The sequence below is a fragment of the Phocoena sinus genome, chromosome 6, assembly GCF_008692025.1.
Source record: "Phocoena sinus isolate mPhoSin1 chromosome 6, mPhoSin1.pri, whole genome shotgun sequence".
Classification (NCBI taxonomy): Eukaryota; Metazoa; Chordata; class Mammalia; order Artiodactyla; family Phocoenidae; genus Phocoena; species Phocoena sinus.
Window position 1 is genome coordinate 460,152 of NC_045768.1, and position 16,315 is coordinate 476,466.

The following is a 16,315-nucleotide window of genomic DNA, read 5'->3' on the forward strand; positions in this document are numbered from 1 at the left end:
CTCCCTCCTCCTCCCTCTCCCTCTCCCTCTCCGTCTCCGTCTCTTTCTCCCTCCCCCTCCACTCCCCAGCCCTGTCCGCCTCTCTCTGGCCCCCGCTTTTTGCTTTCATGGCCCAGTCTTACCTGAATTCGTCCTTTCAAGGATCCTCTCTATAGTGTGTTTGTCTTCTGGTTCATTAATTTCTGCTCTTTATTATTTCCTTAATTTTACTCTTTTGATTTAAACTGTCCTTTGTTTCCTAACTTACGGGCCAGCAGACATTGTCTGTGAAGGGCCAGATGGTAAGTCCGTGACCTCGGCAGCCAGCGCGGGGCAGGGGAGGTCAGCTCTGTGTGTGCTGACCCTTTGGAGGCAACGTGCCTTTTTGTTCTCAGTCTGGTCTAAAGTTTTCTTCATCTTGAGTTTTCAACAATGTAGGAATTTTTTTTTTTTTTTTAAATTTATGCTCAGCATTTAGAACGCTCCTTGAACCCGAGGCTCAGTGTCAATCATCAGTTCTAGAACTTGGGTGTTGCTTCTGTCCACTTCCACTGTCTGTCCCTCCTCCCGGCTACAGTCACACGCTCTCTTCCGCTCATACATGCTATTTCTGGTTGTGTGGCGGACATCACACACGAACAGTGGCCAGAGTGGTCTCAGCCCGCGCTGCTTTTCCGGTGGTGGCTCGTCCGGCCATGGGGGCCTGCGCTGGGGGCCTCCACCTGCTCCCCACCCGCCCAAGTCTGTTCAAAGCCTGTTGTTTCGGCTTCACAGCCTCCCAGACGCCAGCGGGTGGAGGAGGCTGAGTGCTGGCTGCCTCTCGAGAGAGCGTCCCACTCCCTCTCTGAGTTGGCATCTTTGCCCCTCTCTCCGTGGCGTGTGCACTGAGGGGTGGGGTGGAACGGGACGCCGTCCCCGGGGTCCTGGTGGCCCGGGTGGCGCTGACTGCCTGCTCCATCCTCCTGTTGGCGTAGAGGCTGTGCCCAGGTGGGCATCATCCAGGCCCTGACAGAGGGCGGCATCCCTGCGCACGTGCTCGGACGTCCACCAGGGCCTTCACAGGCGCCCTGTGCTCTGAGGAGTGGAACTACAGCCATATACGGATCTGGGCCAAGCAGTGGGCTGAGGTGAGGGGCCCTGCAGGGCCGGGGACGCAGGAGGGCATCGAGACAGACGTGGCTCTGCAGGGCTCTGGCCTCAGAGCGTGGCTTGTTGGGGCAGGGAGGGCACAGAGAAGCAAGGGCGTCAGTGTTGTGGGATGGGCTCTGGTTCATGCCTGGTCTTGAGTTGTAAAGGTGACTGAGGAGAGGTTAGTGCACCCACAGTTCCCCGCATTTCCACGCCCACCCCACCGGGCCATGGGGGCACCAGTGCCGGTAGGCAGGCAGGGGGCAAGGCCTAGGTCGGGGCCCTTATTGGGGTTTCTGTGGGAAGGGCAAGGCGGGGCAGGGCACACAGCTTAAGATCTGCCCGTTCGAATAATTCCGGCGGGTTTCTGGGCATAGCTGCCTGGCACCTGGCCCTGGGTGATTCAGGCTTGGGGTGTGCGTTAGACACAGGTAGTCGGGTGTGGGCTGTGGAAGGGCTGGGTGAGCCCAGGTCTGTCTCTCTCCCCCGGTGTGCGGGACCCCAAATGCCAGAGCATCAGGGACACAGAAAGTAAGAAATATATGTCGTTGGTACAGTTGGCCCTGCGGTGAACGGACGCCAGGGGACAGTCCAGGATCTGGGGACCCACCCGGGGCAGGCGGGCTGCAGTCTGCCCTTCTCAGGGCTCTGCTCGTTTTTTGTGGAGCAGAATGGAGCCCTGGCTGAAACCGAGAGTGGGCTCAGAAGTGTTGGCATTCTCATTTTTAAAAGAAAAGATGGGCCTCCTCTGAGCAGAAGCTCTCAGAGCAGGCCATCTGCCCGATCCACAGATCCCCAAGGCGCCCAGTCTCCCTGGGGGCTGCGGGCTGCTCGGCTCCGGTCACTAAGGACAGCCTCCGAGGGCAGTGGCCGCGGGGGACGGTGCTCTAGCTTCAGCAAGGGTCTGCGTGCAGGTCGGGCAGAGCTCTCCCACGGGTGTGGGAACAGCCAGGGGGCTTCGGGCGTCATGTCCTGCCACCCTGAGTTTGCGCTGGGCCAAGGGAGCCCACTGGGCAGCCACCCTGTGGGCCATGGGGGATGGACCGCCCAGGCTGCTCTGTGGTCCCACCTGTTGGCACGTGGAGGGGGCACGGTGGGGTGGCTGCGGTGCTGGGCAAGGGCCTCCTCGGGAGTGAGGGCCTTACTGCCCGCAGAGGACACCGGGGATGTCCCAGGCTGTCCTGGTTCCCTGTCCTCCAGGGGCACGTGTGTGCCTTCTGCTCGTCCACAAGTCTCAGTGAGAGCGGCTGGGGGCGCGTGACTCACCCCCAGCTGGGGGCCCACGCCCACTTACAGCCCATCCCAGCGTCTGTCCACACAGAGGCAAGGAGGACCCTTCCTCTCCATCCCTGACCCCTGAGGAGTCAGGCATTCTTGGTCCTGTGCCCTGTGCTCACAGGTCTCACTGGCCCCCATCCTCACTGAGGAAGGATGGGCCTCGGTCCTACCAGAGATCACGGGGCTTCGGCAGTGAGGGCCCGTGGTAGGGCTGCTGCCTCCCAGGATCAGAGGGGTGGAGCGTCTGCCGCGGTGGAGTGTGAAGGCCAAGCCCAGGCCAGCCGGAGGGGCAGTGGTGGACGCTCAGCTGGCCCTGGTCCTGGATGGGCCTTGTCCCAGTGAGCCTTGAGCCGTCCCCGCTGAGCGGGCGGTGAGGGCCCAGCTGGCCAGCCCTGCCCGGGGTCAGCAGGCGTTCCTCTGGGACCTCCAGGCCCTGCCATTCAGGCCACAGTGTTTGCTCCCCACAGGCTTCTATTCGCAGAAAGCGCACGTGAGTGCCCAGGTCCCTGCTCCCTTCTCCTGACGCAGGCTCTTGGTGGTCCCTCGGGGTCGCCTGCTGCCGGTGCCCGGAGAGGGAGGCGGGGGGTGAGCCCCTTCTCCTCTGCAGAGGCCTCACACGTGCCCCCGTGTGCCACCCCCCAGGATGTGATGTCAATGGTAAAGACCATGCTGGACCTGACCTACCCCATCCCCTCCGTGTTCGTGTTCCCGGGGGCTGGCTTCAGCAGAAGCAGAAGCATCGGCAGTGTCTTCAAGGACAGGCAGATCGAGGTGCAGCCCCTGGCAGGGACCACCTGGGGAGCCCCAGCAGAGCCCACGGCCTCAGCCTGCCTGGGTCTGGACACCCTGGGCCCACAGGGTCGAGGGCTGGCAGCCGGGGGTGGTCCCTCTGAGTCCCGTTCCCCTCACAGGACCTGTGGGTCCCCTACTTCACCATCACCACGGACATCACAGCCTCTGCCATGCGAGTCCACACAGACGGTGAGCACCTCCTCCCCGGGGTGCAGGCTCCCCAGCGGGGAGGGGCGTTAAGGGGCCAGTTCCAGGCCAGGCCCAGGGAAGCCCCAGGATCTCCCAGAGGAGGCAAGAGGCTCGGGGAGATGTGAACAGAGATGACTGCTCTGGGCCCGAAGGCTGAAGAGTGCACAGGGAGAGGTAGAGATGGGGCGGGGGCAGAGGGGCAGGCTGAGGGCCCATGTGGGTCACAGCTGCGTGTGGGTCGGAGCAGAATGCTGAGGAGAGAGCCCATCTGTGGGTGGGCGGCTGAGGCCTTTCTCCAGGCCAGAGTGTTTTGGGAGCCCCTTGAAAATGTGTCTGCTTAGAAGTGAGTGGGGTGGCAGGGCTGGCAGAAGCTCACGGCAAGGGGAGATGTGGGCAGGCCCAGAGCAAGCCCGGCCCCCCTGGGCTCCGTCTGAGGGGGAGGATGTCCAGGAAGGGTGTCATCTGCCCGGGCCTGGTGCTCTCCGCCGGAGGCCAGACGTGCAGGGCTCAGGACCCATGTCGGCGAGGCTCTGAGCCGAGGGTCCAGGGCAGGAACTCACCCTGGGCAGCGAAAGGCTCCTTTCCTCTCCCCCGATCCCTCTGGACCCCCTCCCAGGCTTACTGTGGAGGTACGTGCGTGCCAGCATGTCCCTGTCGGGCTACATGCCCCCGCTCTGCGACCCCAAAGATGGACACCTGCTGATGGACGGGGGCTACATCAACAACCTCCCAGGTACTGTGGCGGATGGGGGCGGCCGCCCAGCCCCGCCTCAGCCCCACCGCTCCTGCGCGCTGGGGGTTATAGGCGTGCGCACGCTCGGCGCTGCGTGCTCCCAGCAGATGGCTCTATTTGTCGGCTCAGCAGTGCTCAGAACCAGGCCAGGTAGAGGGGCCGGCCGCAATTAGGGCCCGTCTGTGCCCACAGTCAGAACTAACAGCCTGCAGGTGTCGGGTCTGCTGTGGGCAAGGCCCCTCCTGGGGCACACCTGTCACCTGTTGGACAGCTCTGTGCGCTTGGCCGATCCCCTCCGCAGGCCCAGGTGTGAGGGTGGAGAGGAGGCCCTCCCCACCTTCCAAACCCTCACCCCCGTCCCCCCACTCTCAGCGCCTCTCAGGCAGCTCTGCCCCCAGCCCTGGCTCCACCCCAACTTCCCCCAGCTCTGACCCGTCACCCCAGCCAGGCTCCCACCTGGGGCTCTGTATACCTGTCCCCATTGGTGACCAGGCCACCTCCTCCCCAGCAGATGTGGCCAGGTCAATGGGGGCAAAGGTGGTGATTGCCATCGACATGGGCAGCTGGGATGAGACAGACCTCACCAACTACGGGGATGCGCTCTCCAGGTGGTGGCTGCTGTAGAAGCGCTGGAATCCCTTGGCCACGAAGGTCAAGGTGGGGGCCCAGCCCTGCCTACCCCAGCTGCTCCTCCCCACATCCTGGCGCCTGTGTCCCTGAGACCCTGAGATGGGCAGGGAGGGGGTGCACCTTCCAGGCTCTGGGTCCAGGAGGGTGGTGGTCGGTCACTCACCATCCCTGCCCGCCTGGGACCAGCTCTGGGAAAGGAGCCAGGCCTAAAGGCTCCACACACCCCAGGACCCCTGGCTGGGGCCCAGCCTCCCCCCAGGCCTAGCAGAAATTACCTCCCCTTGGGGGGAGGGAAGGGGAAGGAAGGGCCAGGGCAGGAGACTCAGTGGTTGTGCCCAGATGGAGGCCAGGGGCCACGCAGGGACAGGAGAGCCACACTCAGGGGCTGTGACACGGCAGGTGTTGAACATAGTGGAGATCCAGACGCGCCTGGCCTACGTGTGCTGCGTCCAGCAGCTGGAGATGAAGAGCAGCGACTACTGCGAGGACCTGCGCTCCCCCCCGCCCAACAGCTACGGCACCCTGGACTTCAGCAAGTTCGACGAGATCTGCGTGAGTGTCCAGGCCGGCTGCCCCTCCCAGGCCTCCCTGCTCTCGCGTCCCAGTCACGGGGTTCCCGGTGTTTGTGCAGGAGGTGGGGTACCAGCACGGCCGGACAGTGTTTGACATCTGGGGTCACAGTGGCGTGCTGGAGAACATGCTGCAGGATCGGTAGGGGACGAGCAAGGTGAAGGCGTGCGATGTGAGTGCCTGAGTTGGCACCCCTCCTTCCTCTCCCACTCCTGTGACCCGTCCTCTGCTGTCCAGTCCAAAAGAGAGGCAGGGCTCCCTGCAGCCAGCAGCACGTTGGCACACCCTCTCAACTGCTCAGGCCTGCAGGTTCCCCTGCCCCGCCCCAGGGGCCAGAAGACAAGGGCAAGGGCAGTGGCCCTGGGGGCTGTCTTTTGGCCTCTGCCCCCCTTTGACTCTCCACCCTTGAAGTGCTCACATGGGAGAGGATGTCACTGTGGGTGGGGGGCTGCTCAGGACTCTGCCTGTCATCCGTGCCCCACCCGCACTCCAGGGCTAGGACCACAGAGGGTCATAGAGAGGGTGGGGCTGGCTGCGGTCAGGGGCTTCGCCAGATGTCTCCTTCGCCTCTGCCCCCAACGTGCTCACCTGCCCCAACGCCTCCTTCATGGACCTCGCTGAGATCGTATCACGTATCGAGCCTGCCAAGGGGGCTGCAGCACATGGTGAGTTGGACCCCAGGCCATATGCCCACACAGCTGAGGATGGTAGTGGCAATGTCCCCTCCTGACCCTTGACACTCTCAATAAGCCACCCTGGCCACCAGGCTCCCTCTAGCAGCCCCTGGCCCCGGTAGGCTGCATATGGGGACCCATGCCGGCCCCTGCCCCTGCTCTCAAGGGGATACCTGCATGGCCCTGCTCTCTGCCCAGATGAGTCTGACCACCAGACCGAATACAAGGAGGTGCTGCTGGGCGGCCCCAGCCGACCTGGGCTCCGACTCAGTGAGCTGCCCGGACACCCTGTGCTCCCCAGCTGAGCTGCCAGCTCCAAGGGCTCCAAAGCAGGCCAGCTGCTCCCTCCCTGCTGCCCTCCTGGCTTGCCCCCACCTTGACCTTGACCGTGTGTGCGGTTTGCTTCCAGGAGGACAAGCCCTCGCTTTGGCATCGGCACTCCCGTCTGGCTTCCCCTGAACCATCCCAGGACTCCTCTTCCCCCCGGCCCTCTGACCAAGATGGGTAGAGGTCTCTGCTCTGATGCACCCTGCAGCCAGCATCTCCTGTGGGTGGGTTTCAGAGAACCAGCTGGCGCAGCTCCTGCAGCTCTTCCCCAGCCTGCCAGGGAGACCCTGCTGGGGCCCAGGGCCCTGCCGGCCGGTGTTGGAGCGTCTGGGGCCTCTCTGCGCTGGCCGCTCCTGGTGGGGCACTGGGTCCTGGCATCCCCTGCACACACAGCAGTCCTGGGGGGCTGTGCCGGCCCCTGCGGGCCCCCTGAGGCCTCTGAGATGTCAGAGCCCCTGATGCTTCTGCTTAGCCTGTCAATAAAGGTAGATCTGATTGTGTGGGACATGTGGTCCCTGTGCCGAGGTCCCCCGGGCAGGGGGCAGCACCAAGATGGGCAGCCCCACAGTCCTGAGGCTGCAGGGCGGAGTGGTCACCATGCGGGGACCCCAGGACCCCAAGCCAGGCAGGCAGGACACCCAAGGTCTGGGGTGCAGCTGGGATCCCCCCAAACCAAGGATGAGGCCCTCCCGAGCTCTCAGGCATTGTTTCCATTCTGTACACACAAGAGTCTTCCCTAAGATGATGCCCACACCTTACTTTTCAGATCATTAAAATAGCGCCAGGGGGGTCCTTTTGTAAAAAAAGGAGACCTGTCAGCTCTATGACTTTGGAGTCCACGATCCCTGCAGGTCTCGGAGCAGGGCACATGGGTCTGCGAGAGCAGGGAGACCCTTGACCGGAAGGCCCAGGACCCTGAGGTCGGGGGACCGCAGGCCTCAGTTTCCCAGCTCCAGAGGCAGTTTTGAGAGGGCGGAGAGATGGTTGGTCCCGCCCCCTGCCGCCCAACCCGGCCCCCCCGGCCCCCCGCCCCCCCCACCTACTGCCGGCGTGGTGGGCGAGGGTTCAGCGTAGTCCCTTCTGGGCCCCGCCCGGCTCTGACATTACGGTGGGCGGAGCCTTCCTCGCCCTGCCTTGGCTGTGGACGGCCCGGCCCCAGCCCTGACGTAACGGGGGCGGCCCCGCCGAGCCCCGCCCCTTCCCTGACGTCGCGGTGGGCGGAGCGCCACCCCCGGGCCTGGCAGTGCTGTTCGGTGCGGCGGGGCGCGCGGAGGGATCGGCGCGGCCATGCGGAAACCGAACCCGAGCCCGAGCCTGAGCCCGAGCCCGAGCCCGAGCCCGAGCCCGATCTCCGGCGCGGCGCGGCTCCCTCGACGGAGGCGACGGGCGCGGGGCGCGCTCTGAGGCCTGGGGATGCGCCGCCGCCTCGACCATGGGCGCCGTCGCCTCCCGGAGGAGGGCGCTGCGGAGCGAGGCCATGTCCTCGGTGGCGGCCAAAGTGCGGTGAGTGCGGCGGACCGATCGCCGGGGCCAGCGCCAGCGCCAGCGCCGCCCCCGCCCCCGCCCCCGCCCCCGCAGCGTGATCGCAGCCGGCGCCCCGCCCCCACCTCCGTGCGGCTCCCTTCCCTGAGGCTGCGGTGGGCGGGCTGCACGACCTCACGACCCTCACACACACTGGGTGGCAGGGGCTGGATGGAAAGCAGACCTGGGCCCAGGTCTGGCCAAGGTGCACCGACAGCCAAGGGTCCCCGAACTGCGACCTGCCAGCCCTGGGCATTCTGAGGTGGGATGGCAGTGCTTGCTGGGGGTGACCCCTGAGCCGTCCCTTGCTGGCGCCGAGGGCCTGGGTGGGGTGGGGACGCCAGGGTGGGTGGTGTGCACTGACGGCGCACCCCGCTGTCCACCCCTCAGAGCAGCCCGAGCGTTTGGCGAGTACCTGTCCCAGAGTCACCCCGAGAATCGAAACGGTGCAGGTAAGGGCACGTGAGGCAGTGCCGGGACGGGGTCCACCCACAGCCCCCCAACCTAGGCGAGAGGATGCTGTCTCCTGTCCAGGTCAGGCCCAGCCCCTGCGCACTGTGGGGTGTGAGCAGGCAGCTAGTGCCCGGCTGGGATGGCTTCCTCACGCCCCCTGCCCCGCCTGGCCCAGAGCCCCAGGAGGAGCTCCGAGTCACTCATCACCATGGCACCCACCCAGCTTGGGCTGTTGGCATGGCAACAGGCCTCCTGGCACCCCCAGGACTGGCACCACTGTCTCTGGGGGCCAGCTGGTGGGGAGGAGGGGAGAAGTTGGCACTGGGCACATGGGCGTGGTGGCAGGCTGGGAGGTGGCCTGCTTGTTTCTGGGCCCCCCGCATCACCCACAGGTAGCACAGCCTGTCGCCCACACGCACGTAAGAGGGGCTTGGGGCCCCGATAGGCGTGAGACGTGAACCTCTAGGGGGAGTGCGCAGCTCAGAAATACCTCTTCTGAAGTCATCAGGGCCCACGGTTCGTTCAGCGGGCCAGGCACCCGCTGGGTATTCATTCCCTGCCTTCAGAACACCCGGAGACTGGGAGGGCAGGGCCAGCAGGCCGCAAGCTCACCTGGTGCCTCTCCCCCAGACCACCTGCTGGCTGACGCCTACTCTGGCCACGACGGGTCCCCCGAGATGCAGCCTGCCCCCCAGAACAAGCGCCGCCTCTCCCTCATTTCCAACGGCCGCTATGAGGGCAGCCTCCCGGAGGAGGCCGTCAGTGGGAAGCCGGCCGGCGAGGGCCCCCAGCCTCGTGTGTATACCATCTCCGGGGAGCCGGCCCTGCTCCCCAGCCCGGAGGCCGAGGCCATCGAGCTGGCTGTGGTGAAGGGGCGGCAGCAGCGGGAGCAGCACCCCCGCCACCATAGCCAGCCCCTGCGCACCAGCCCGGGCGGCAGTCGTGAGGACGTCAGCAGACCCTGCCAGAGCTGGGCGGGCAGCCGCCAGGGCTCCAGGGAATGTCCTGGATGTGCCCAGCTCGCCCCCAGTCCTTCCCCTCAGGCCTTTGGGCTGGACCAACCGCCTCCCCCTGAGGCCGCCAGCCGCCGCAAGAAGCTGGAGAGGATGTACAGCGTTGACCGTGTGTCTGGTGAGGGGGCTCGCCGGGGGCCTGGGCAGCTTCAGGCAGGATGCTGGTGCTGGGGTCGGCCAGCAACGAGCGCTGTGAGGCTTGGGCAGAGCAGGGTGCCCAGGTCACGGCCTGCAGGTGGCGGCCTGCCGCCACATCCCGTGCCCCACCTCAGGCCTCACGGTTGGCTTTAGCCTTGCCAGCACCAAGTCACCGGAGGAGTGCTTCCCTGAGGAGGGGGCCTGGGAGGGTCTTAAGGGTTGAGCAGGTAGAAAACCTGGCTGAACGGGAAGATCGGGCTGCCTCCAGGGAGTCCTGGGGAACAGTCCCTGCCCTGGGGCCTACTCACCAAGGGGGGCGCGTGATTGCCTGGGGCCCAGCCAGCTAGTGGGGCTCGCCCCAGGATGGTCGAGCTGTGCTGGTGGCTGCGGAGCCCCGGAGGCCTGCTGTCGGCAAGAGGCCTCCCTGGGACATTCCAGGGGCCCCACGCTTCCTGGCTCTGAGGTTGTCATCTCCTGAGAGCAGAATTCTACCTAGCAGACCTGGCACGCCCTCTCAGGGCACCTCTTGGGCCTCCAGATCAGCAACCCAGCTGGGCCTCAGGGCACAGGCCTGGGGTGTGGGCAGTTCACCTCCACAACCTCATGTTCCTCTGATACGCCCAGGCCAGGGGCTGGGACGGGGGTCAGGGAAGAGAGTAGAGCGACCCACTCTGTCTAGTGGCTGTAGGGGCCCTGGGAAGGGGCGGTCTCCACCTCGCCCTCCGAGAAGGGTCTGGGAGAGGGGAGGTCCAACCAAGTGGACGCCAGAGTGGGCCGCAGAGAAGGCCCTGGAGACCCCAAGGAGAGGCTGCAGCCATTGTGTCTGCCCTTCCCCTCCTGCTTAAATGGAGACAAAATCAATCCTTTCCCTGGGCACCCTGGAGGCAGGCTGTGCTCTCCAAAAGAACACTCGTCAGCTGTGGGTAGCAGAGGGAGAGCCAAGCAAAAGACAAGCATCCACCAAGCCGCTGAGCTGTTGTGCCTTGAAGAGCTGAGCGGACACCCAAGCCTGCTGGCCCTGCGCCGGCCTCCCGACCCGGGAGGCGGCTGGGGAGCCCTGGCGCTTCTCCGCCGCCGTCTGTGGCAGAAGCATCCCCTTCCCCGACAGGGGGGTAAAGGCTTCAGGAACCCCTGAGCCAGCCTAGTCACTGCTCCTTTGGTCTCTTCCAGATGACATCCCCATCCGTACCTGGTTCCCCAAGGAAACCTCTTCAGTTTCCAGACAGCAACCACAAACTATGCAAGCTGTGAGTCACGTCTGATGTGTGCCGGGCCCAGGCCGGGCACCGTCTTCCTGGTGCTCAGGAATTACTGCCGGATCCTCTCCCATCCTGAGCCCACCTGCCTCTGAGCCCACCTGCGTGGCTGCTTCTGAGCAGCCCCGTGTGCCGTGTACCGCCAGCTCTGCCTGAATGTGTCAGTCTGAAGGAAGGCAGGCCTGGCTGCTCTGAACGCCCAACTGCCCCTCCCCCGCCCCATCCCTTCCCCACTGCCCTGTCCCTCAGTCCCTCCAGTCCGTCCATCCTGTCCTGCGGGGACCTGGCTGGGGGCTGCAGCTGATGCAGCCAGCAACAGAGGTGGTTCACTGCCCTGTGTCACCCAGCTCCGCCTTCACACACGCCTCAAACAGCGGCCTACCTGTGTTTCATGTGTTGCAAGCGACCACAACTTAGTCCCCTGGGGGCGTGCTCTTGACCTTCGCACAGCTGGGTGTTCTGTCAGGGCTTCCTTTCAGGGAGGGACTCTGCTGCAGTGTCCCCGATACCGAAGAAGCTGCCTCCTGCGTATGCTACCCTGGGGAGCGCACCACCGCCCTTGGGCTGGATGGGGGCCGCTACCTTCGCTGCTGGACCCAGGGTCAGCAGGGCACAGTCAGGCCTCTGTGCAGCCTGACAAGGTCACAGCATCTGGTGGCCTGGGCCACGGTGACCTCCGCGTCTGCTGCCCTCACAAGGGCTGGCCTGCGGCATAGCCGGCACCCTGCTGGTGCCTGGGTGCCTGTGAGGGATCCTCCAGGTCAATGACAAGAAAGGAACTAACTGAAGGGCGGTTGGGGGTCTGAGGGTCTCTGCTCACTGTGTCTTCTCTCTCACGCTGCCCCTTCCCGCCTCGACTCTAGCATCTCGTAAGTACCGTGTGGACCTCGAGCCTGAGGGCATGGCGGTTGTCCCTGGGGGACTCTCCCACCCCCAAGTAGGTTGGGGCAGGCCAGGGACCTGGGCCTTGACCATGAGGGCGTGCTGGGTCCCAGCGAGCGCCAAGGCTACAGCAGGGCCTGTGGAACTGGGCCGAGGACAGGGCGAGGCAGGCCAGGACCTTCTGCCTGGCCCAGCGCCCTGGATGCCCCGCTGGGCCCTGTGCTCGAGGCTCTGTCCCCACGTCTCTGTCCCTCTTGCCTGCGGCCAAGGGCAGTGCTGACTCGTGGCGGTTTCCCAGGGTGTTCAGGGGCTACGCGGAGAGGAAGCGCCGGAAACGGGAGAATGATTCCGCGTCTGTAATCCAGAGGTAGGGCCTGCCAGCCACTCGCCACCAGGGTCCGTCTCTTGTCTGTCCTGGTCTAGCCTGGGCCCACCCAGCTCAGCAGACCTGATGGGGGAAGGGCGGTGGCGAACACTGGCCTGGCCCTGCTCTGGGGATGCGGCAGGCAGGAAAGGTCAAGTGGCCTGAGCCCCTAGGCCTGTGTTTTGGGGGTACAGTGACAGCTGAACTGCAGCCAGCTGGCCCCACCTCAGAGATGTGTCCAGGAAGCTTGTCTGTCCATCTTGGAAGTTGGGCTTTGGCAGGGCACAAAGTTTGGGGTGAAGGAGACCTGCTTCTGAGGTGGCCCAGGGACACAGCGGCAGGGGAGGGGATAGCTGCCAGCCCCAAACCCACCTCACGCTTGGGGACAGTTATGCTGCCCTGGCCACCGTGTGCAGGAAGCAGGAGCCCTTGACCACGGGGGGAGGGAGGCTCTCGGGGTTCAGAGTACCTGGGCGCAAGGAGAGAAGGGAAGCGTGGGCAGCGAAGGCGGGAGACCCGAGTGCACAGGCTCGCCGAGGGAGCTGTCCTGGGAGGGGGTGGGGCTGCAGGAGGAGGCTGGCTTATCGTGCCTTTGTACTGGCAGCAAAGGGGGAGCCCGGGAGGAGTCTCAGGAGGAGAGGGACTGGGTGGGATTTGCCTGTGGGAGAGCTGGGGGCGCCGGGAGGGCATCCCTCGCGGCAAGGGGCAATGTTGGGACGGTGGCCAGCAAGCAGTGGGGAGGGGAGCGCGTGGGACGGGCGCCACCCTCGCGGCCCTCACCAGCCCCCGGTGCTTCCGCCCCCAGGAACTTCCGCAAACACCTGCGCATGGTCGGCAGCCGGCGGGTGAAGGCCCAGAGTAAGGCCCGGGAGCGGCGCGGGCGGGCGGGGGCGCGCTGTTCTTGGCCGGCTGGGGCTTGGCGTGCTGCTCTCTGCGCCCCAAAGGCCCGCGTCCCCAGGCCCCGCTGCAGCCCCGCGGGCACCTTCCCACTCCCAGGCTCCGCCCCAGGACAGGGCCCTGCCCCTGCACTCAGACTCCGCCCATGTCCACCTAGCACTGTCCTTGTCCGCCGTCGACCGTCCGCACTCCCCACTCCCGCCCCTCCCGCCGCAGTGGCGTCCTCCACTCTCCGGACCCCCTCACGGTCCCCACGTCCTCCCCAGCCAGCCCCTGTGCCTGTCCACCTCGTGTGGCTGCAGGCCCCGCCCCTAACGGGTTCTGCTTTCGCTGCAGCGTTCGCCGAGCGGCGCGAGCGGAGCTTCAGCCGGTCCTGGAGCGACCCCACCCCCATGAAAGCCGACACCTCCCACGACTCCCGAGACAGTAGGTGCCGGGCGGCGCAGGCCAGCACACCTCTCCCAGAGGCTCCCCTAGGCCCCCAGTCCTGCGCTCCCACCCCGGGGGAGCAGCTAGGCTTCTGCGCCTTTGCTGAGCCTCAGTTTACCAGCCTGAGGGGGGGCGCTCTGGCACCTCCGATTTTCTGGGCAGGGGTAACTAAGGGCTGCGGCTCGCTGGCTGCCCTGGCCTGGTGCCGCCCTCATGCCCGAAGCCTGAGGAGCAGTGCCAGACTCCTCCTTGGCCCAGGCGACAGGCACGCCTGTCTGGAGCTGACCCTTGCCCTCCGGCTCCCACTGGCCTTGCACCAGGGTCCACCCCCTTCCAGCCGCCAGCCTTGCCAGGCTGCTGGGGTCCTCAGCTTGGCTCTCTCACCCACCCTGGGTTTCTCCCTGACCTGGAGGACCCTCTGGGACATGGCTTGCTGGCTCTGGCCTCCATGCATCTCTGGGGGTTGCAGCCGGGACAGGAGGCGCTGCAGCTGACCCTCAGGCCCGGTGGCACATCCTGCCCTACAGGTAGTGACCTACAGAGCTCGCATTGCACCTTGGGTGAGGCCTTTGAGGACCTGGACTGGGAGACGGAGAGGGGCCTGGAGGCTGTAGCCTGTGACACTGAGGGCTTCGTGCCACCCAAGGTCATGGTGAGGCCCCACACAGCTGTTGCAGGCTGCTCAGCAGTGGGGAGGGGGGTCTCATGGGGGCTCCTGCTGCCCACTGGCTCCCAGGCGGCCAGGGCACTGAGTGGCCCCCTTGTTGTTCCCAGCTCATCTCCTCTAAAGTGCCCAAAGCTGAGTACATCCCCACCATCCTCCGCAGGGATGACCCCTCCATCATTCCCATCCTCTACGTGAGTGCCTGCCCAGCCCCCGTCGCGGTGTTGGGTGGGGGGTGCTGCCCGAGAAGGGCTCTGACGTGGGGCTGGCTTCCATCTGTCCCAGGACCACGAGCACGCCACCTTCGAGGACATTCTGGGTAAGTACTCCGCCCCCCTGCCCTCTGGTCTGGAGGCTGCTGGGGGCGGCACTCACACCTCTGCCTCCTGCAGAGGAGATAGAGAAGAAGCTGAACGTCTACCACAAGGGGGCCAAAATCTGGAAGATGCTGATTTTCTGCCAGGTAGGGCTCAGCCCTTCCTGCCCAGGGGTGGGGGGTGGAGGGTGCCACCTCCCTGGGCATGCACGTTTGCATCTGCACGTGTTGAGGGCAGCGGTGGTTGGACACCGGTGCGCGGCCCCGTTTGCTAACTGCAGTCTCTCACAGGGCGGCCCAGGACACCTGTACTTGCTCAAGAACAAGGTGGCCACCTTTGCCAAAGTGGAGAAGGAAGAGGACATGATTCAGTGAGCTGGGGGGAGCTGGGAGGCTGGGGGGCTGGATGCAGCACCTGCCGGGGCACCGTGTCCCCGCAGTGCGTCCTGTGATGCCCCCTCACACCTGGGGGTCGGGCTGGAGGCCACCTGTGACCACCCCTCCCCCGCCAGCTTCTGGAAACGGTTGAGCCACTTGATGAGCAAAGTGAACCCGGAGCCGAACGTCATCCACGTCATGGGCTGCTACGTCCTGGGGAACCCCAACGGGGAGAAGGTACGGGGCCCAGACCCCAGACCTGTGAAGGGTTGATAGAACCCCCATTTCTCTCCAGATTCCCTTCTCATCCTCCCAGAGGAACCCCCATGCCTGGACCTAACCAGCTGGGGGCGTCCTGTTCCCCACCCCCCATTCTCCCCATCCCTCTCTCTTTCCGTGCCCTGAGCTCGTGGCCCACCCCCTCTTTTCAGCTGTTCCAGAACCTCAGGACCCTCATGACCCCTTACAGGGTCACCTTCGAGTCCCCCCTGGAGCTGTCAGCCCAAGGTGAGTTTGCCGGGCTGGTCCCCAGTCGTGGGGTGGGTTCCGGGGGGCGGTGGCCTGAGCCCCGGCCTCGCCCCTCCTGCCTCAGGGAAGCAGATGATCGAGACCTACTTTGACTTCCGGCTGTACCGCCTGTGGAAAAGCCGCCAGCACTCGAAGCTGCTGGACTTTGAGGACGTTCTGTGAGAGGCGGGTCCACCCGGCCGCTTCCTCGGACCAGCGATGGGGGCTGGGCCGCTGTGTGCTGCCCAGTACCGTGTGGGTCCTGGTCTTCACGGCCACTTCAGGGCACCCTCAGACGTCGCTCAGGTTCCCTCCCAGGGGTCTGGTCCTCAAGGCATCACGGGTCAAAGAGGTCCCAGCCCCCGCGCCTGGGAGGAGCCACCGCGGCCGGTGGATGTTGACCGGGTCTAGGTCTCGGCTGGAGGCTGCAGCTCTGGGGCGGTTCCTGTGCGGGGTCATAGAAATAAGTGCAATTTTCTACAACCTCTGAGACGATTCAGAGGGAAGCAGCATTACTGGTTAACTAGTTAAGTGCTACGTTACTAGTAACGGCGTAGACCACCCGGCTCAGCGTGTGTTCAGGACCTTGTCTGCCCCAGCGCCCCAGCCCTGCCGTATCTGATCACCAGCACCAGGGCGGCCCGCCTGCCCGGCCTGGCTCCGTCCCTGGCCGAGTCCCTGATCGTCTGTGCTTGCACTGCTCTCGCCACCTCGCTTACCTGGCCTCGGCTGCGCCGGCTCAGCAGGGGTGCCTGGGCAGCAGCTGGGGGGCACACCTTCCTTTCTTTCAGAGCGGGCCCTGCCTGCTCCCCGGCCTCCCAGGCCCGCCCAGCTCCCTGCTGCTGTCCAGCTCAGCTTTTGGCGGCCGAGTTCTGAAGGCCTCTCCTAGTGCAGAGCCCTGGGGTCTTGGCGGGGCTTGCTGGGGCTGGGTCCTGGTGGGTGAGAACCCTGCTGCACTCCACGTAGGGGCCTGGATCCTGCAGCCGGGGCCTGAGAGCTGGGCGGCCGGTGTGCTGTGGGCTCGAAGCCTGGCCCGTGGCCCAGGGGGTGAGCTCTCTTGTACATAGCTGGGGCTCGGGGGCTGGCCCCCCTTTGCAGAGCCTGGTCACCTGGCTGTGCCCCCAGCCAAGGGGGGGCGGGGGCTGAAAAATGTACGACTTTCCTTAGAGTGACCATTAAATCTGATTCTCTGCTGCG

The 16,315-nt window shown here is 65.4% G+C and overlaps 2 protein-coding genes across 6 annotated transcripts in view; both read left to right on the forward strand.

The window, feature by feature from the left end:
- PNPLA7 (patatin like phospholipase domain containing 7) overlaps window positions 1-6,800 on the forward strand; it is a 32,018-nt gene extending 25,218 nt beyond the window's left edge. The window contains 12 exon segments of the mRNA XM_032635106.1: window positions 947-1,018; window positions 1,021-1,106; window positions 3,028-3,156; window positions 3,297-3,366; window positions 3,983-4,099; window positions 4,608-4,756; window positions 5,129-5,281; window positions 5,361-5,466; window positions 5,875-5,964; window positions 6,172-6,220; window positions 6,222-6,243; window positions 6,383-6,800. Coding sequence (XP_032490997.1) covers window positions 947-1,018; window positions 1,021-1,106; window positions 3,028-3,156; window positions 3,297-3,366; window positions 3,983-4,099; window positions 4,608-4,756; window positions 5,129-5,281; window positions 5,361-5,466; window positions 5,875-5,964; window positions 6,172-6,220; window positions 6,222-6,243; window positions 6,383-6,481 — 1,142 coding nt within the window. The 3' untranslated portion in view covers window positions 6,482-6,800.
- A 650-nt stretch (window positions 6,801-7,450) lies between these two features.
- NSMF (NMDA receptor synaptonuclear signaling and neuronal migration factor) lies at window positions 7,451-16,315 on the forward strand. Of its 5 annotated transcripts, XM_032633972.1 has the most exons (15): window positions 7,462-7,803; window positions 8,212-8,273; window positions 8,905-9,405; window positions 10,596-10,671; window positions 11,862-11,930; window positions 12,733-12,785; window positions 13,161-13,250; window positions 13,781-13,905; window positions 14,028-14,111; window positions 14,203-14,236; window positions 14,310-14,380; window positions 14,525-14,604; window positions 14,746-14,848; window positions 15,043-15,118; window positions 15,204-16,315. In XM_032633972.1, exons 1-15 carry the CDS (start codon window positions 7,733-7,735, stop codon window positions 15,299-15,301), a joined length of 1,593 nt encoding a protein of 530 aa, XP_032489863.1. In that variant the 5' UTR covers window positions 7,462-7,732; the 3' UTR covers window positions 15,302-16,315. The 5 variants fall into 5 exon arrangements, with proteins under 5 accessions (XP_032489865.1, XP_032489866.1, XP_032489864.1 ...); XM_032633974.1 differs by lacking the exon at window positions 13,161-13,250 and having other exon boundaries at window positions 7,451-7,803; XM_032633973.1 differs by lacking the exon at window positions 11,862-11,930 and having other exon boundaries at window positions 7,460-7,803.